Raw genomic sequence first — 20,437 nt, forward strand, 5'->3', positions numbered from 1 at the left:
TGTGTGCATGTCCATGCACGCACTGAGTGGAGGGGGGTGCTCCAGAATAAAAAAGGACAGGGAAATAAGAAACGGGATAATTTAAGAGTTTGGGAACTACACTTCACTTTCTTGTAAAGTTTTAGATGAGAAGAGTGAATGAATGAATAAAATATCTGTTTACTACAGTAGATATGAAGCAGTAAAACAGTTTGCAGTTTTAAACGGGGTTATATGTGAGACAACTTGTTGATCTAGTGACTTTCTGAATATTCTGCTGGTTGCCAGGCAACATCAAACTCAAAACAAGATGCTAGGCTAGCTGTAGCCAGTCTTCATGCTAAGCTAAGATAACTGTCAGTGGTCATGTTTTTAAACTTTGAAGGAACATATACGAGTCTGGTGTCGTCTCACTCTCGCCATGAATGAGTGCGTACTAAGAAATGTTCAGTTAGTCTGGGTGGGAAAGAAGGAGCAATTCACTAAAGGTTATGTCTGTCCTCACAGGTCGCTGTTGCCATGGCGAGGCCTGGGCGCCCTGTGTCTGAGAACTACCAGCCCATCTGTTGTTCGGTTAGTCAGTCGGGGTCTTACTCCAATGAGGCAGGGCTCATGGGCCTGGACGACGACAATGTACATGCGCCCATTTTCTCCATCTCTAAGAGCTCCATGGACATGGTCATGGCGTCGGGCCCGCCGCACAAGCGGGACCCGGCCTGGACCAGGATGCACCTGAGACGCAGCTCCAGTGCCAACACGCACTCCGAGCAGAACGCGGTGATGCTCCAGCAGCTGCATCCGCACATGTGGCAGCACATCAGCTCCACCAACAGCCACCAGTTGGCGCTGAGCACCCAAAACTTGAGCGTGCACAGCCCTTCCTTGCTCAGCGAGCGCAGGATTGGCAGCATGCAGCGGTGGAGCGGGTGCAGCGGCAGCACGTACAGCCGCAGCAGCACGCCAGAGACAATAGTGTGGAGAGGAGGGACCTCACGCCCCTCGAGTCTCACCCAGGAGGTGTATTGCTCCTCAACACTAGACTCTCTGACGTCCAAACTATCCTCTGCCCCAACCACACCCTCCCCGTTCACCTCCCCTCTCGGCTCGCCAACCTTACCACCTGTAGATCTTCTAAACTCGGCTTCGACACTAACACTGACCCCGAATCAGCAAGAGGACTTAGTCGTATCCCCACATGCAACCTCACCGTCATCATCCCCCCCACAGGCTCACAACCCCTCACCCTTGCCGTCCAACTCCCCCAATCTCCCCCAGCTCTCCGACACAAAGGACGAGAGCCTGCTGGAGGATCATTTGCTCTCTTTTCAATTCCCCTCCCCGAAACCCTCCTCTGTTAGTTTAGCGGAAGGAAATGCAGATGTTGGGTGCATTGTTGAGGACACAGTAAAAGAGCTGCAGGGTCCTGAAGGCTCACAGTTATCAGAGGGTGGAGAGGAAGTTGAGGAAATGTTCAGCTACATGACTCCTTCAGGAGAGGGACGAGAACCAGAAGGTGGACGAGTCTCAGTCTGCCAACTTGAGCTGCCGTGGCAGCCGGGGGAAATCTGTCCAGCACGAGGAGGATGGAGGTCGCCCCTGGTTTCTTCATTGAGCGACTCGGGTTTGGGCGACTGCTGCAGGTGCAACTTGATGTCAAGAGAGGGCGCCACTAAGGGTCCGAGGGTGGAGGCGTTTAGGGAAGAAGGTACAATGACCTCACAGCCGCAGCTGGTCGACGCAGAGGTGCAGACGATCACTCCCATGGGCTCCTGGTGGGACCTCAAGAGAAACACGTTCACCTCCCACATGGGCTCACACTCCCTCTTGGGCTCGCCTCCCGGGTCAAGGCTGAACTTGAAGTCCTCCGTGGGGTCGAACTCCAACCTGGTGTCCCCGTCCTCCAGCATGTTCCCGGTCAGCAGCGAGGAGGACGAGGAGGAGAGACGGGGGGACGACCCCAGGTGGGACATTACCTCTGTTTCCTCCCAAGATATGGAGAGGAGGAGGTCCTGTCTGAAGACCCAGGGGGAGGAGAGGGACGCGCTGGGCAGGAGGAGCAGCATGAAGCAGGTGCAGTGGGACGAGGACGGGATGACGTGGGACGTTCATGGAGCATCTGTTGACCCAGAGGTGCTGAGCACGGCCATACAGAAACATCTGGCGCTCCAGAACAGCCCACTGCCACAGAAACGTTCCTCCAAGAAGAAGAAAGCTCCGAAGCCTCCTCTCATATCGAGTGTCGTAAAGGCCATGGCCCCAGAACTGAATCCGACTGTGATTATTAGCGCAACTTGTACAGTGGAGGGTGAGAGTGAGGAGACGCAGGAGGAGGAGGAGGAGGAGGGAGGACGAGCCAAAAGGGAGGAAGCAGCAGAAGTTCCTCGCAGGATCAGCAGGGCAGAGGGAGAATACATGAAAGAAGAGGAGGAGGTGTACGAAGAGGTCGGCTCGGGTCAGCCCAAGTCGCCATCGGTTGGGAGCACTCAGAGCCGCAAGAGGAGTGTGATGAGGTCACTGAGGAGGCCCAGGTGGTGCGGGGGAGGCGCCAGAAAGATGGAGGACTGATCCAGGAGACGACTCTGACTCTATTGATTATCTATAGATGATCAACCCTCAGTTTGCACATCAACAAACTCTGAAAGAAGCAGTTCTTACTCTCCTGCTGTTGTCTCGACTTTATTTTAATTTTCAAAATGTAGAGATGCAATGTTAGAAAATGTTTCCCTTCACTCAGGTTCCACTGTTTAGATGCATTTCTAGTGACGATTGCTTTCAGGTCAATTATGAAGAAAACTATCAATACGTCTGTTCATGTGTTTAATAAAACCTGATGTTTGTATTTCTGTTCTTCTGAATGTTCTGTAGCTGAAAACAGGAGAAGAAGCACAGCTGATGATAAACAGGTTTACTAGTAGTGACAAGAATCTCTATGAGTACAGCTCTGATCATTTAAAGCATTTAAACCTTTTGAAGTAATAACACAAAATAAAATTCTCAACCTTAATATGAGCAGAATATTTCTATTTAATGTGTTCTTCTTTCTTGGGCTCTGCCCCAAACCTTCATCAAATTTCACGTAATCCTGCAAACAAACAAACAAACAAACAAACAAACAGACAAACACACAGACAAACACACAGACAAACAAACAAACAAACAAACAGACAAACACACAGACAAACACACAGACAAACAAACAAACAAACAAACAGACAAACACACAGACAAACAAACAAACAGACAAACACACAGACAAACACACAGACAAACAAACAAACAAACAAACAAACAGACAAACACACAGACAAACAAACAAACAAACAAACAAACAGACAAACACACAGACAAACACACAGACAAACACACAGACAAACAAACAAACAAACAAACAAACAAACAAACAAACAGACAAACACACAAACAAACACACAGACAAACACACAGACAAACACACAGACAAACAGACAAACACATAGACAAACACACAGACAAACAAACAGACGCTGATGAACACACAGAGTTGAGTTGTATGTAAACTTGGTGAACCACGGTGGTGAGATGTGACCATTCAGGCGCGGCCATTCAGATGAGCGTGCACATTCTCTCTCATTCACCACAGTAGAAATAAAGCTCCTGTCACCAGTGGCTTCCATTGCAGTTACTGTTGTCATATTTTCAACTGTGTGCGAATGAGTTTGCATGTGTTTTACTATTTTATTACTTTTTTATTGTTTTATTTTCAGTCCCCTCAACATGTCACAAATGTTTTCATTAAGATGTATTAATTATTTCCTGGGAAATTTGTGAAAATGTCCAAAAACATGTCACGATGTTAAAGAAAGTGATGAAACAAAGATTCCTGAATCCATATCTTCAATTTAAGATAATTTAATGGGATCTTTCTCGGCCCATGTCTCGTCCTATACATTACGTTTTCATAGAAGTAGTTTTTGTGTAAACTCCAAACTGTTTCATGCAATAAATGGGATGTAAAGATCAGTAAACTATGATTTTTGTGTGTTGTATAATGTGTCTCACGCTCTCATTCACCTGACATGACTGGAAATCCATAAAACTCAGGTTCACACCGGTAACATCACCTTTTCTCCTGGGTCATGTTTACTGTGTGGAGTAGATGTGAGGTATCAAAGATAAAGGTCATGTTCAGGTCGCTGTGTCACTGCTGTGACACATGTGACATGACGTGGTGTTTGTTTGTGTGTTGCCTTTGTCCTGTGTGCATGTATGTGTCGTGTGAGCATGTTAACGTGTGTGTGAAAGTGCTGATGGTTCCCCAGCCCCTGAAATCCCCTTTCTCTGAGCCGTGGTGAAAACTCGTAGCTGCAGGAGAAAAATCCAGCGTTCGGCCTTTGTTGTGACACCGCTCATTGTTCCTGGAGGTGTGTGTGTGTGTATGTGCACCTGTGTATAAATAGCATGGGATGTGTGCCAGTCGGTGATCCTGTGGAAGACGATGGCTGTGCCAGGACCTCCTCCGCTCCTCTTTCTGTCTCTGCTGCTGCCGTTGCTGTTGAGCAAAGCATGCCTGCCTGCAGCCGCATACACGCTCACCCCCGGACGACAGCAACAGCACAAAGTCCTCCACCTGGGTGAGGGCAAACACACACATATACACACTCCAGCAAAAACACACTTTACTTATTTTGGTTTGGATGTCTCTCCCCTCAGACTGGCCTAAGGATTGTGGGATGGCTCATTTCAAACCCAACATGGCTGAACGGATTGTGTCCGGGAACGAGGCCAGACCTCACTCGTGGCCCTGGCAGGTCTCTCTGCAGGTAAACCTGTCCGTGGGTCAGTGGTTAAAGAACCTGGAGAAGGGGTTCACACCAAGGACGACATAACAATATCACATGTGCACCTCCCTCTTGTAAACTTGCACATTTGCTATATGTCAAATTCTTTCCCAGGCTGCTATCTGTCAAGTGTAGTGTATAAATAGTCCGAATATAGTAGAATAAAAGGTCAATTACAAAAGGTGCATCCAAGGTGATGTTGAATGAACAGTTATATCTGATCATCTGTCTAAACCGGAAAAATGTTCAATTCAAATTGATAAAACAAAGAAAATCAACATATCGTCACATTTTGGAATCACAAGCAGCTCATAACAGAATTAAATAGTTTAACAACTCTCAAAAAACACTCTTGCAAAGGCTTTAAATTATTGATAAGTTATTGGTAATTATTAAATATATTATAGCAAATACTGAGTTTTTAAGACAGATACCAAAATAATCAACAATCTGAAAATGACAAACTATATAAATATATACATATAAACATAGTTATAGTGTAAACATAGATATAGTTGGTATCTGTCTTCAAATATATAAATATACAGTCTGCATGGGTTCCTTAGATGTCATTATCAATTGAGGCTTGATATTTCACACTTTGACCATATACTGTTATAAATGAAAAAACTAATAATCAAATACATAGAAACTTAAATCATTAAAATAAACTGATTTATGTAAAATGTAAACATAAATACATATATTTTCTGCATTGTTTATTTTGTAAAATAAGTGATACCAATATTTTACTGAGAATTTACAGCTCTGTAGAATGTATTTACTTTAATTTGATATTCTTAATATTGAAATACTCCACTACAGTTTATAATAACTAGACAATCTAAAGTACAAATAATTCAATTAATGAATTCACTGATCTGTGCTTGGGTTAGAGAATCTTATGAGATGTGGGGAAAACGATGGTTTAAGGCAACACAACAAAAGCTGGAAGGTGTTTTTCAGTGTAACACATGAAGGAGTAAATGATAAACGATCTTGTGCTGTTTGTGGTTCTGTCTCTCATAGGTTCGTCCCAGAGGAAGTAAACAATACATTCATGTTTGTGGAGGAACTCTCATCCACAAGAACTGGGTCCTCACTGCTGCTCACTGCTTCCAGAAGTAAGAAACACATGTAGTAGTTAAGATATAGATTGAGGACACAATACAAGTTGCAACTATAATTCACAACTCTTTATTCTCTCAGGGGTAAAGCTGAGGATGCTGGGAGCTGGAGGATCGTCCTGGGGAAGCACCAGCTCCGGCGTTCGGAGACAGCAGAGAGGATCTTCCCGGTGAAGAGAATCTACCGCCATGAGAACTTCCGTTATCCGGCTCACAGCGAGCTGGACTACGACATCGCCCTGGTGAAGGCTGCCACCGACATCGTCCCTTCGAACTTCATCCGCTACGCCTGCCTGCCGCGCAAGCAGACCAGCCTCAAGCCGGGACACCACTGCTGGGTGACGGGCTGGGGAGACACCCGGGGTGAGTGGAAAATGAAAAAGAGATAGACAAGCGGAAGTCTAAGTCGAAATTTGTCTTTAAGTGGTTAAATATTCTCCTTTGAACACATTTCAGGCGGGAAGGAGAACGTGTCTCTGGCAGAAGCCTTGAATCAAGCTCGCCTCCCCATCATCGACTTCAAGACCTGTCGACAGAAGAAATTCTGGGGCGACCGTGTCCGGGACTCCATGATCTGTGCCGGCTTCAGGGACACTGAGGATCCACCGGCTGCCTGCCAGGTACGACGGCTCAATGGCTACAGGTACAAATGTTGAAGGTCGTGGTGAGATTTGAAATTTCATGTCCACCCTCCTCTTCCTCCAGGGCGACTCTGGCGGTCCTCTGCTCTGCCAGCTGGGCCGCGACCGCTGGGAGGTGCACGGCGTGGTGAGCTTCGGCCCCATCGGCTGCACCGTGGAGAACAAACCCAGCGTGTTCACCCGCACCGGCGCCTACATTCCCTGGATTGAGGCGACGCGCATCAGGGACTTCTTCCTGCACTAAGACGACCACAGGACTCAGCGAGCATAAGCTGTGTTGTATGTTCGATGTCGACAAACCTCGAGTCTCATAGCCTCACTTTCCGTTTCATTTCTGGAACTTACGCATCAACCACTTCAAGTTGTAAATAAATGTTTAACTTGCAGTTTATACGACTCAACACCTTTTAGATACACTCAACTTTGCACAATAAAACAGCTTAAAGGCAAAAAGTTTGGTGAACATTTTCCTTTTTTTCTTTATTCGTGTTTTTAAAACAGTGGGTTGGATGGAGACACAGGATCAACACACACTCCCAGTACAGCTCTACAGTGATTTCTTCTTTTCTCAGTAAAACAAACCCCACTGCAGATACTCTTTAATAAATACCAGAGGAGAACTGACCGTAAGGCTTTGTTCTGTGTTTGCACGTTAGAAGAGTCGTTCAGTCCGACAGCCGGAACATGAATCCACTGAAATTCATCTGGTGAAACACACACCAGATGTCACAATTCATTTACAAACTAATATTGGCTCGTTCAACCCACAGGTCATGGGTTCACTCATTTCAACACTAGCATCAGAGAAGACTGACAAGTCTCCGATAAACGATAAGATAAAGAGATGACGCACCTCTGTAACATCCTCAGTGATCAGGGACAGGTTAACCTCAGAGGACTAGAGACAGATGAGGGCAGAGGTGTTGTCGGGTGGTCTACATCTGGATCTCCGGTGGAATGTAGTCCACATTTTTACGTCTTTTTCAGACACATTTTTTTTAATTCCCAGAATGCTCCAGGAAAAGGGAAGCGGATGATTGGTGGAAAACCAGCGAACTGGGGCCCCCTCACACTTCACACTGGAAAGCACACTGCATTTGACCAGAGTCTAATTCCTCTTAGCGCTGTGGTGAAAGGCTGTGTCCTGGAGAGATGTTGGGCCCTGACGTTGAAGCAGATGTGTGGGAGGAAGGTTAGTACAGCCTGGAGGATGTGGGGGAGCCGGTGATGCGGTCCCAGTTGTTGTAGAGAGCGTAGGCACTAGATAAGGCCAAACCCGCCAGGCCACCACGGGCGATACCCTTTAATCCACCTGGGAACACACAGCAGCGACAGGATGAGTGATAAAGTGAAGTGATGTTAAAGAAAGTGAAAAACATTCCTGTTTCTGCCAAAAATTGTATGGTTTCTTTCTTCGGGTAAATGAGATTTAACTCATCATTGTTTTTTGGTAAGAAGTTGATAACCGTGTGGATTTATGAAATCCAGCTGTGTGCTCACATTAAAAACACGTGCAAATAGTTACAGGCTGAGGTCAAAACCAGGTGCAGTGCACATTCATTACTGGCAAATATACAAGCAGTAAAAAAACAACAACACCTACTTCCTGATTTAAAGAGCATCCCAGTTAACGTCCCAGCAGCCACTGTGTTGACGTCATCTTCTGCTCCTCTGGCTTTCTCTATCGCCACGCCAAACGCACTGTACAACAACGCTGAGGAGGCAAAGAGAGATTCACTGCAGCAGAAGTAGATCAACTAACAGTGACTCGATAAAAGGAAACTGAAGATTAACAAAAAACATGAGGTTAGTTGATGTTTTCTACATGATTTTCTTCTGACTTACCAACAGAACCCAGAGAGTTGGCCCATGAAGCACCCTGCCTGGTCACCATGTTCAGAATCCTGGAGAGAGAAAGCAAACATTTAGAGGACGGGTAAAGACGTTTCAGGTGTAATACGAGGGACAAAACTACTCGAGCACTGAACTTTGTATCTCTACTCACTGCACATTACGAGGTTTGGACCACGCCATCTCTCTGGTCTCCTTCAGGCCCATCCTGAGACCGTTCACAGTTCCAAATGCTGCTCCTGAAGCCAAGACAAAGGAAGAAATGCTCAAGGAAACTTACTGAGCGCTATTTTCCCTTTATACTTCTCTGCTGGTTTGATTTAAATAACCGTTCGGGGCACAGAGATGTAGAATTATTATTAAAATATACTGAACAAATAGCAGCCAAGAAAAGCCACAAGATTAAACTACAAGAGTTAATGCGTCCTCAAGCGGCTACAACAGTAAAAGGGTGATCACACATTAATGCGTCAGTAATAAAGTTTTGAGAAAATGCTGTAAACAAGATATCAGTCACAGGGGACTTTTACTGTTGAAACTCTGAGGACGTTGAAATGCATGACTTTGTAGTTTGTGTTCATATATTCTTGTTTTAATAATACTTCAAGTACAATTTAATGAAGGTCTGCGCTTTATTATGAAGGTCACAGGTGTAAAGTTTTACTAACCGGTCATGCAGGAGCCTCCGATGGTGAAGAAAGCCAGTTCAAACCTTCCTCTGGTTTTATTGGCGCCTGTGGGCAGAATGAACTCGTCTGTGTCCTGAAACACAACATTAACAAAGTGTTTACAGATACAAAACAGACAAAAATACACAGAATCACTACAAGAAAACTGCGAGAACACAGCTTTGTGTTACCTGAACCAGGAAACGAGGGTCGACATTGAGGTACGGGGACAGAGGGCTCATCCCCGTCACTGAAATGACATAACAACACATTAGTTATACATTAAAGTAAATATCTAAAACAAACATTCTATAAAAAACAATTAAAGCCAATGAAATGTTTATTAATTAAGTTCTGTTCTGCTTTGTTTTGAGTTGACCTGCAGCTATTTTCATGTTTAAAGTTATTGATTTCTTAGATAGTTAATGTCTTGTGAGAGAGGAGCAGATTATATAAGATTATTCTTCTTTCTGCTCCTTTTCATTCAAGATTTTGTGCGTTTAAATTGTTGTGTTTTGCTCGATGAATGAAATAAACTGTTGTATTTACATTGATTCACAGGCCTGGCATCCCCTAAACAGGTGTTAGCTTTAATGCTAACTGCAGGCTACAGCAGGTTTCAAGGCTGATTACATGACACTTACACGGGACACCGGCGAGCTCTGTGTTGGAGTACTCGGGGGCCCCGCCACCGAAGAGACCCCCCAGGCCTCCCTTCGACCCCCCCGGTCCGGGCGGGTTGTTGTCCATGGTTTAAAAACGGTGCAAAGCTCCGGGGGTCGCCTGGAGAAGCCTGGAGCCGGGAAGGGGGCTAAGCTAGCTGCCACCGGCTCGGCTAGCTGACGTTAGCTGGCGTCGTAACACGGGGAATCCGCGACGACACGATGAAGGACCCGCGGACACGGACACGGACGGTTCTCACTGCGGCTCTGGAGAATCCCGGGGGGGAGTTTCTACGTGAAAACACACGATCGTAGCTTTAGAAATGACGGAACTCGTGTTTTCATCGCGTCTCTGACCTCCAGCTCCACGCTCCTCTGCCGGGGACCGACGTCAGACTCTGCGCTGCGTCGTGACGTCAGAAACAAGCGACTCCCCCCCGGAACTGAGAAGAAAACGTAATTATCCGTAGAGTTGAACTTATTTTAAAAATCCAATAACACAATGTCGCCACACATCTGGAGTCAGTGGTCGAGTCAGGCGTGACGGAGACAGATGTGGCAGCTGTTTGTGTAACTGACAGTTTGAGGAAGATGTAAACAACAACAACAACAACAACAACAACAACAACAACAGCTGATCTGTTTGTTTATTCTCCTCAAACACAAACTGAAGCAGGCTGAACATTCACGCTTTTCCCTGAGACTCACTTCAAGACATCTAATTGTTTCATTTGGTCCGATTGTAGAATAGTTTTGATTGTAAAGAAAGTGGTGAAAAGGGTCATCTGAGGTAAAAGTATTTTTAAAAAAAAGCTCCAGTAGAGGTTTTACTTGAGTACATGTACATGTCAGACACTGTAAAGTATGATAAATACAAATAGAATAAACTCAGGATCAAGTTAATAGGCCAAGTATGTTTGAGAACACAAGGAAATGGACTCCACATTATCATGTCTTAAATAACATGCATGTGCTTTGTGTAACAGGCGTGTGGACAGAGCAGCTGACTGCACTGAGGAGTCCAGCTTCATGGTAAGTGAACAGAACCCCCCCGGCCTGACAACCCACTTTCCCCTTAATTATATATATATATATATGAAATAAATATGAAAAATACCTTTATTGAACAGTTTACAAACAACGATGGTATGAACAACTCTGTGGTCTGTGTCAAAATATAGACAGAAACTTGCCGAAGTATATATATACAGAAACAACACAACAGAAATATTCTAAGAACATCATATAAAAATATAAAAAATGTTCACATTAAGGGGTCGGTACACTCCCCTTAAGACTATTACAGAGCTAAACATATAGAAGTTATTCTAAAAAAACATTAAAATGGATGGGGATTTGATTAATTTGACATTATTCATGATAAGATAAAATATATATTTTATCAGTATAGTATATCAACTTTTTTTGAAGTCCCAGAAAATAATTTCAAACACCATAAAATACTCATATTTAAGAATCTAATACAAGTACTTGGCCTCTTTTGCATCATTGTTTTCGTTGATCAACTCATCGTCTCCGCTCTTCCGTCGTTTCACTCTGTGCTCGTGACCTGTTGCAGTTTACTGTAAATCCCATCAGACAGCGGGTGGAGGTCCTCTGATGCTACACCGGGAGGCAGCAGAGAGCTGACGGTGGAGACGAGCTGCAGAAAAGGTCAAACCAGTTGCTGCTGCTCCTCAGACCTCATTCTAATTAGGCCTGATTTAATTGACTCATTTGGTTAAATTTGTTCCCATGCACCCAGGACCGATTCGAGCCTGATTTACATGACGCTGTTTGCATAAATTGAAGGAGGTCGGTTTAATAACTTCCATGTGACACCTATCAGGCCTCGAAATGCTCCGTCCCTCCACCTTTTCCATGCCTGCGTGGCCACCGACCCTTTGATGCAACCGGGGCGACGAGGCCGCACACACACGCACGGTCACGCACGCTCACGCAGCCCCGGCCATCTGCTGCCGGTCAAAGGGACAGAGCCACTGAAGGAATTTAGTGTGTTGAATTTCCCGAATAACAGAGCATCTTATTTGGATTCTGCCATTGTATGTGTGTATTCAGAAGGGGCCAAGTGGAGCGATGAAGTTTGCCATTGTCGCCCAGTGTGGGTGTTTTCAGACTCTCTGGCATGATCTGTGAGTTAGTGTTCTCTGTGTTACTGCCCAGTGTGCCCACTGTCTTTCCCACAATGCCCCATTCAGCCCCTGGGCCTCTCTCTCTCTCCCTCTCTCTCTCTCTCTCACCCCCTCCTCCCTCTTTCTCTCTCTCAGACTGTCCCTGCCACCCATTTTGTGCCTCTGGCTAGTCGTCCCCATCCTCATCATCCCCACCATCGTCATCCTCGCTGGGCTGCGAACCAAACTCTCAGTTGTGGGATAAAATAGCCGTGATGTCATCTTTGTTATCTTTTTCAGCGACTCTTGTTTTCATCCTCTCCTTCCTCTCCTCCCTCGCTCTCTTTCTTTCTTTCTGTCTCTCTGAGCTCCCAAACACAAAAGACAGAGAGGCCTCGACAGGACCCCAGTGTATGCTGGTTGTCAAGGAGACAAGAAGACAGTGTTGGGTCTTTAAACTGCCTCGGAGGGGTGTGTGGAGTTAGGGGGGAGTTGGCCTTATTTACATGGGAAGAGGACAAGAGAGAGAGAGGGGTTTTGAAATACAACTTTTGAGCCGTTTCCCTGCAGCTCATAAGACTCCAACCGCTGTTACTCGGCTAAAATCATTACACTGCTGCTCGGTCATCAAATATTTACCAAGCCAGAGAAAAAAATCTGGAGCTGTTCATTATGTGGAGAACGCCGTGCATACATAGCAATGTAAATCAACCTGTCTTCTCTCGTCGCACACGCCCATGCACACACATTTGGATTGAAGGCGCTGGGAGCTCTGGGCCCCAGTCGTAGCAAATGGAGAGAGTCTGACTGCAGAATGCATTTCCAGATGCTTGAAGACTGTTTCATACCAGATTTGGGGAACAAGAGGAAAAAAAATGCAAAACTTGACTACAAAATAGGAAAAACAGAGAGAGAGGAGTACACACCCATTCAAACGCACACGCATGGACCACCACCCATCCCTCTCCACAACATATTTCTTTTTTATTCTCTCTCTCTCTCTCTCTCTCTCTCTCTCTTGCTATCTTCCACTCTGGCTTCTTCCTGTCCAGAGGATTGTCAGCGGCGGTCACATTCTGTCCTCTCTCTCTCTCTCTCTCTCTCTCTCTCTCTCTCTCTCTCTCTCCCTGTGATCAAGGGGCTGGGGTTGAGGCCACAGCGCAGGCTCAACTCCAAGCCTGAAGTTCAATATCACCCCAACAACTCCACAATGGAAGCAGGAAGGGCAGGGAGAGGACGAATGAGCCACCCACTGCTGCATTAACCACGGAAACCCCCATGTGATTCTCCCTTCTTCTTCTTTCTCCCCTTTGTGTGTGTGTGTGAGAGAGTGTGTGAAAACTTGAAATGTGTGGTTTAAAGGGAAGATTTAGCTTTTAACTTCAAGTGTCAAATGGCCCTCTTTGTGTTTTTCATTTTCATTCAGTGCACCCTGAGAAATAAAAAAAGTGCGATTAAAAAAACAAATGTAGCTGCAATGACACATGTAGGTTATTAGCTGTAGGTTTGCAGAGACGTCAGGGACTCGATCCTTTGCAATATTTACTCTGCAGATGTTTGAGGGCGAGCTTGCGCAATCAATTTCCCTTCAATTCCCCAGCCATCTACTCCTCCAAAAACCTGAACCTCTCCCCCCCCCACCTCCTCCTTTCTTTTTCCTGTTATACATGCGCATGCCTCTGAGGAACCATGGTGAGTTGGGTGTGTTTTGTTCTCTTATTGCACACATCAATGTCTGCAATGTCCACTTAAAAAGCAGAGGAAGCAAAAGGAAGCCAGGGGGAAAAAAACATGTTGTGGCCTTTTCCCTGCATTTTGTCCGAAGTGTCCGCCGTGGGTTTTTGTTGCCGGTTCCTCTGTGTCTAAGGAGTGTTTGGTGATTAGTATGCAGAAAGGAAGCTGATTTGCATAATTAAGAGCTGCAGAGAAAAAGCGACAAAGTTTTTGTTAGTTTCACAACTATGAGTTTAATAGTGTACAAGGAGTTATTCCCGCTCAGAATACTTTAAAAAGTTAAAACGTTCATTGTCCAAAACACACACATTTTTCCCATTTTCTTCTCTTGTTTTTTTAGACACCAGGAATCCAAAGCAGAGACAGATCTCATTAAAGTGGTTAATAATCACAGGAGTGGTAACAGTTAGTAACCTACACTTTGGAGAGTAGATTAATGTTGCACGACACTGTTAATTGTCACACTTATAGGATACAGAAGGCACAGGAGGCAAGCGACGCAGATCTCAGAGGAGTTAACACAGAGAACATCAGACTCCAGTTCCCCCCCCCCTCCCCCCCACACTGAGAATGACTGCAAATGACACATGAAGGATATTTGTACTCGTCAAATTATTCTCCGTAATAAGGCATGGTGTTTCTTATCTGAAAAGGTCGTTTAATGTTATTTTCATGTACAAAATAAAATATAAAAATACATTATAAACTTGTTACAGATGTTACGGCATTTTGTGGGTTTGTTGTTTTCTTTTTTATTTCAAGGCACCAGTTGGCTTGTGTTTGTAAAAAGTGCACCACACCCTCTGGGGGGAAAAAAAAGCGGATACACATATAATATACCGTATACATATATATGGACGACTTCATCTAACAATACAACGAGCCAAATAAAACAAACAAACTTTAACACAAACTTTAACACTGTTCTCCGGAGGCAGCCACACCTCACATCAACATCCCAGCTTCTCTACTGCATCGCACTTCTAATTCAAACGAGCCACCGGCTTTTTTGTTGGCACTAAAATCTGAATTGAGTGGTTATGGATGTGAAGCCATAAAACAATCTTAAACGATGATTAGGCCGTGACACGTTTCCTGCAGCGCTAATTAATCTGCATACACCCAAAGAAATTGACAATGATTTCCTGCTGGGCACAACGCAGCGGCGCGGTGATAAGAGATTTAGGTGTAACATTGTTCCATGGGCGCTGAATAAATAAAGGCACTGTTGTTCAAGCTCAGACAATACTGTAGTGTGAACAAGGCTGAAGGCATCGCTGTGTTACAGTCCTGGAGATTCAGACAAAAGAAGAGCGACCCCCCCTCTGTGTGTCGGTGACTGCACTGTACAGGCTCCGCATTTATACCGTGTCGCCTCAGGATGCTTCGCCTGGTTAAAGAACCAAACACTCAGAGATACTTAGACATTTTGGGGATTTCGAAGTTCTTCCACTTTTCCTCGCCGAGCACCTGTCGCTTTGGGATGTTTCTTCTCTTTTGCAAATATGGAAAATGCAGCACAAAATGTCCCCTTTCGGATTTGGTGTTACATTACAAAAGGGAGAGCTTGTTAATATATGAACCATTTCAACACCAATCACCATTTTATGCACGTTGGGCCGAAAAGAAACAAGCAATTAGTGTAAAAAAGTGTTGGGAGAGATTCCCAGGTTGAGTGCGAGGTGCCCGCTGAGGAAAGAGACTTCACATGTCTCCTTCAGTTTAGTGTTTATAGAGGGGGGGTTGTGCTGGATAAGTACAATTACGATCATTATCAGTATAGTTATTAATAGAGTCATTATTATTGCCTGACATGGACTGAAGGTCGGGGAGCTCACAGACAGTTTGGCACAGCTCAGGATTGGTTTAATGGCCCTTCACCAGTTTAGGGCCCGTCTTCTATAAAGTCAACTGGTGGCAGAGACTTGGGTTTTAACCTGTTATATAAAAAATTCATCGACTGGCTTTGGAGTTTTGTAAGGAAGGCACATTTGGTAAAGTTTAAGTTAGGACTTGGTGATGGGCGTGGTCCTGAGGTTTATTCCCATGATCGCTGTCGTCTGGTTGGTCGGTTAAGACAGTAGCAGCCGGGCTGTTCCCAATGTGCCGGCCTCTGGTTGGCTGAGCTGAGGGAGTGGCGGGGGCCGCGGGCCAATGAGCGCGCCAGCAGGCAGAGATGGGTGGGTCATCAGTGGGCGGAAATGTCAGAAGGTCAGAGGGGTCATGGTTAGTTGCCGTGGCAGCTAGAGTTAGACGGACAGAGACGGACAAGACATGGAAAGGAAACAAAAGGGCACATAAAAGGGGACATAAAAAGAAAAAAGATAGAAGAGAGATTAGTGTCAGCTAGTGGCGTCAGGATGACAACAAGGCAGATCTACGGCAGTCACACAGCATGAGGGGGATTACATAAGAGCCGCAAACACCTTCATGAGGCTGCGTAACCATTCACAGGGACTCACATCAGTACAGGTGTTGATGCTAGGAATGGGCGGTTTGCAGCGGGCGCGCGCTCATGAAGGCGTTTGCAGGGTTAAGTCGAGGGAGACGACTCCGCCGCTGCTATAGTGATACTACTCATGCTAGCTGGGCTACGTCTAGCACAGACAGACAGTGAAACCATGGACAGAGAGGGAGACAGCATGGTTTCGTGTGGGTGAGAGACTGACCTTTTACGTCCAAAGAAAAGTGTCTGGGCCTCAGAAATACTTTGGCTTACTGACAAGTGGAGGTATTGTTTAGCGGGAGGGCGTAAGATCTTGGTGATTAACAGCAACTGATTATTGATTATGGTTTGATCAGTTTGCCATGAGGTATTAGAAGAGCGGCTAATGGCTAGAGTCAGCAAAGAGGCGCCGTAAGAGACAGCGATGAGAGGTTAAGAGATGGTGATTTTAGAGAAACAATTTAACAGTAGACAGACTAGCTACAAGAATTTAGAGGCTTTGGTTTTCTTTAGAGGTTTTTTTCTTCAATAGTCATCTTTATTGCCTTTTAGTGTTTTTTGTCCATTGTGTACAACAGGAGCGCCACCGCTCGCACACACGCACACACACACATTGTAGCTAGCTAGTCCATTTCTATTGCATAAAACAGTCACGAGGGCGCGAGAATCGAGAAGGTCGCCTCGTCTTAAATACACAGAGTATAACACTGCCTTCATTGCCACCGTCGCGGTGACTAAAACAGTAGTAGCTACACACTTTGGAATAAAGTTTGAAGTTACATGGAGACACTTCATCTATAAAAAGCATACCATACAAACAAAAATAAAAAAAATGTACAAACTAAAAAAACCTAAAAAAAATACTACAAGTATTTCCAAGCGATCTTGTTCCATAAGCTTCATATAAGCACTTAAATCCTTAAAATCCCTATATACAAATTTATTTTGCAGCTAAATACATGGTAACAGCACCACTCTGGCTAGGAAATATATGAAAGATGTAAACAGCCCCAATGATCAAGTCCAGTGGGCGACTGATAAGACCACAAACAACAGTATCTCATACAAAAGAGCTTGTAACACAGACTTCAGTAGTTATCACACGCTGTGTTTTAGTAGTAAAAACCGAAGATCATGTTGAATTGAATGACCTTCAGAACAAGACAATCACTGTTACTTTAAGTGTCATATAGTCATTGGGCACAACACAGGATTTAATTCATAATAATAATTAAAAAAAAAAAAAACATTTGTGGAAGTCTACTGGAATGAATTGGGTATAAATAAAACTTCCCACAGTATTCGTAGGGTTAAAAAGTAGTAATGAGGAGATAAACAACAACAAAAAGGAAGGAAAAAAAAAAAAGTTTCCGAGAGAGGACTCCAAATCCGGAGTCACAAGGACCGAGTCACATGAACGGAGCGATCCATTCTAATTGAGAGGGTCCCGGCGTGCGAGCCGTCCAGTTTATCTACCAGGCGAGCACAGATAACCGCTGCAGCTGTGACCCCTAACATGGTTCCTCCCAATCTGCTCACTCACTTCACTTCCACTGCAACAAACACTGTTTCACATTTTACACCGAAGCTGCTTCAGCGTGTGACCATTTTCATCGGATACAGTTATTTCTTTTTTTTTTTATGGCATGCCGTATTACAGACACATGTAAACTGAAATTGGTCCATTGGTCTGCATGCACACACGCTAACACACACGCACACACACACGTACACATAAAGTGGCTGGTGAGCTAACTAACCTCTGTCTGTGGTCACTACCCTTTGGTAAGGATGGATTCTCTTGTCGTGGCGTCGTACCTTAGTGGTCATGGCACCTGCTAACAGCCATTGACATCGCCAAAACAGAACACAGACGGTTACTCATCAGAAAGACATCAAACAAGTCCACCCATGGCACCAACATCAGTGAAACCAGGAATTTACAAAGTGTTCAAGGCTGAAGGTGAAAAAATAAGCAAAAATAAAGACGTCTCGATTATAAGAGACGGAATTTTTGTTCTTCGTTGTTTTGTGGTCTTCTGTTTTACCTAAAAGAAAATATTAATCCAAACCTCTAATCTCTGACTAAGCTTCACTAGTAGATTCAACATCGGCTGTAAGTAAAGTCACTCTATAGCTCTGTGATCAAAATAAGCTTTAACATATATTAAATCACAAACAGCAGCGCTAAAATATCTACGGGTTCACTAAAATGTGTTAAAATTATAAGCGGAAGCTGGACTATTAAAAAACGTTAAGTAGCTGTCACACCACAACACTAGTCTGCTAATACAAAGAGGAAATTAACAGGAATGGACACTTGACTACTGAATGACTGTCGAGCAACCTGTCGTTCTAAAAGTACGAGCAAATCTGAATGTTTGCTCTGCCGGACAAGTATGGTTGTTTTTTTTTAGGTGGGGGGGGTCTCTCTGCAAGCCAGTCCGTGTGTGTGCTAGGAAGGGTTGCTATCGCTTAGCCTTTGGTTGGGAAAGCCATACCTGCAAAAACACAGGGAGAAGAGACTGTTAGCCCAGCAATGAGCTTCAGCATCTATCAGTAATGTGCCGTGGATGTATTACAGAGCTGGATACGGCGACCAGTTTGTTCCATCGATAAAAATCACACCCGACGCCTCGAGCGCTGGTCCTATGTTTTATGGTCTGGGTTTGAGTTGAGTTAAGGTGTTTTTTGGGGGGTAAAGCTTCAGGATCAAATCTGGATCGAGGAGGTTAATGTTTTCTACTGCGTTGGTTTGTTTGTCAGCAGGATTATGCAAAAAACTAAAGGACCCGTTACCATTAAATTTAGAGAATGATGTAATCAGGTAAGAACGCATTCAAGTCTAGTGTGGATCCAGATCAGGGACAGATCCAGGTTGGGTTATTTTTAACTTTCTGTAACACTGCGATAAAAAGCTAAAGTTGGGATTCTTTAATGTACTTATTCAAAAAATATTCAAGTCAACACCACCTGTTGTGTTGGAAATAGATGTAACGTCCTGAGATAGAAGGAGAGAGAAAATATTTGCTAGTTTATTCGCACAAATCCGCCACAAAATTAATGCAGATCAGTGGTTTTAAAGTTAAAATATATGAAAACTTAGGCGCAAATCGTGTTCACGGAGCAATAAATGATTGTGATCCATTACGAGTGTCTGACGATTTAAACCATGAAGATTAAAAGTTTGTAAAACTACCCCAGATCCTAGAAAAAGCAAAGTTTTACGAGTCACTTCTGGGGGCTCAGTATCCATTCTCACAATACATCCATTGACTATGTATGACAGTGATGAACTTTTGAGTGACATACCTAATACTCCAGGTTGAGTCATCGGGTATTCCAATATGGAGGCGTGAGTGTGTAGGGGTAGTCGTAGGGCCGTGTAGTGATGTTCCAGACTCGGCCTTGCTGCACCAGCCCCGGGTGCTGATTGCCTCCCGGCACGAGGCCGGAGCTCTGGATCTGACGGATCAGGGGCATGAGGGGTCTTGTGTTGGACGGGGGTGGGGTTGCGCAGGGACTGAGGCAGGACGGGCGTCGGGCCTGTGATGATCCGGGGCGCCTGAGGGGTTCCTAGTTGGAAGGCGGCGGTGGCTGCGCGGCACAAGAACATGCGATATCGCAAGTATGCACACACGCCCCCACCACGCGAGCGCACACAGAGCAACGGACAGGGGAAGAGAGGAGAGACAAACAGTCTATTTACAAAGGAAACAGAGGCATTGTTTCATATATACAGTGGACTCTGTACCGAGACCCCTCCTTTGTCACCCACGACCCTCCTACACATGCTAACTGTGGATGTCATCCTTACGCATCTTGACATTGGCGTCTCTGTAGGTTCCGTGAGAATGGCGAGCTCCATCAAACATGCATTTTCTTCAGGTTGTCCTCCCCTCAGCCTGCACGAACACATTGCAAGCACAGCAGCACAGGGACTGTCATTCAGCCGCTTGAATCAATTCACTCTTGTGAGCGGCCGTCACAGAGTCATCCAACGACACATACACTGGAAATAATTATGATTCGATTTTAAATGATTTCAAAAAGGGAAAGAAGGTTTTTCTTTTTTTTAAAACGTCTGCAGTGAGTTGAACAGACCTTGTCCGCGGCGCGCTCCACCACACGGGACATATTCGGTGTCACACACGTTAGCTTCTTAGCTCCTGTTACAGCTTGGTGAGAAGCTTGACTGATTTACAGTTGGTGAGGCAAGGTCGTTCGGGTTAAACTTACACACATCTTAGCTTTAGCAGCCACCACACTCTCACACTCACTCTCACCATGCACAAACTAGAGTAAACGGGGGTTCAAGCTCCTGATTGCCTGCAGTCACTTCCTACAACGAGGACCGAGGTTGTGATTGAAGCGGGAAGT

The 20,437-nt window shown here is 44.9% G+C and overlaps 3 protein-coding genes across 3 annotated transcripts in view; 1 reads left to right on the forward strand and 2 right to left on the reverse strand.

The window, feature by feature from the left end:
• The first annotated feature begins 4,416 nt into the window (after nucleotides 1–4,416).
• zgc:112285 (uncharacterized protein LOC561476 homolog) lies at nucleotides 4,417–7,020 on the forward strand. Its single transcript, XM_034570989.1, is given in 7 exon segments — nucleotides 4,417–4,445; nucleotides 4,447–4,589; nucleotides 4,669–4,778; nucleotides 5,826–5,920; nucleotides 6,006–6,286; nucleotides 6,380–6,543; nucleotides 6,629–7,020. Coding segments are annotated over 7 exon segments (1,002 nt in total). The 3' UTR covers nucleotides 6,809–7,020.
• Nucleotides 7,021–7,023: 3 nt separating this feature from the next.
• On the reverse strand, nucleotides 7,024–10,180 carry timm23a (translocase of inner mitochondrial membrane 23 homolog a (yeast)). The gene is made up of 7 exons (XM_034570971.1): nucleotides 9,728–10,180; nucleotides 9,275–9,333; nucleotides 9,084–9,177; nucleotides 8,570–8,654; nucleotides 8,410–8,468; nucleotides 8,168–8,278; nucleotides 7,024–7,876 (listed from the first exon to the last, which is right to left on the reverse strand). The coding sequence occupies exons 1-7, from the start codon at nucleotides 9,831–9,833 to the stop codon at nucleotides 7,758–7,760; spliced, it is 633 nt and encodes a 210-aa protein (XP_034426862.1). The 5' UTR covers nucleotides 9,834–10,180; the 3' UTR covers nucleotides 7,024–7,757.
• Nucleotides 10,181–13,942: 3,762 nt separating this feature from the next.
• The window catches only part of qki2 (QKI, KH domain containing, RNA binding 2), a 16,005-nt gene continuing 9,510 nt past the window's right edge, over nucleotides 13,943–20,437 (reverse strand). Inside the window, 7 exon segments of the mRNA XM_034570936.1 lie at nucleotides 13,943–15,854; nucleotides 17,818–17,892; nucleotides 18,559–18,582; nucleotides 19,370–19,408; nucleotides 19,411–19,552; nucleotides 19,554–19,654; nucleotides 19,875–19,962. Coding sequence (XP_034426827.1) covers nucleotides 15,613–15,854; nucleotides 17,818–17,892; nucleotides 18,559–18,582; nucleotides 19,370–19,408; nucleotides 19,411–19,552; nucleotides 19,554–19,654; nucleotides 19,875–19,962 — 711 coding nt within the window. The 3' untranslated portion in view covers nucleotides 13,943–15,612.

This window comes from Hippoglossus hippoglossus, chromosome 19, assembly GCF_009819705.1.
Source record: "Hippoglossus hippoglossus isolate fHipHip1 chromosome 19, fHipHip1.pri, whole genome shotgun sequence".
Classification (NCBI taxonomy): domain Eukaryota; kingdom Metazoa; phylum Chordata; class Actinopteri; order Pleuronectiformes; family Pleuronectidae; genus Hippoglossus; species Hippoglossus hippoglossus.

Excerpts from the sequence above, each read along its gene's own strand:
- timm23a (XM_034570971.1), bottom strand. The coding sequence starts at position 9,833 with ATGGACAACAACCCGCCCGGACCGGGGGGGTCGAAGGGAGGCCTGGGG. Across the intron at positions 9,178-9,274 it reads ACCCTCGTTTCCTGGTTCAG|GACACAGACGAGTTCATTCT; the intron begins GTAACACAAAGC and ends GTTGTGTTTCAG. Across the intron at positions 7,877-8,167 it reads GATGCTCTTTAAATCAGGAA|GTGGATTAAAGGGTATCGCC; the intron begins GTAGGTGTTGTT and ends GTGTGTTCCCAG.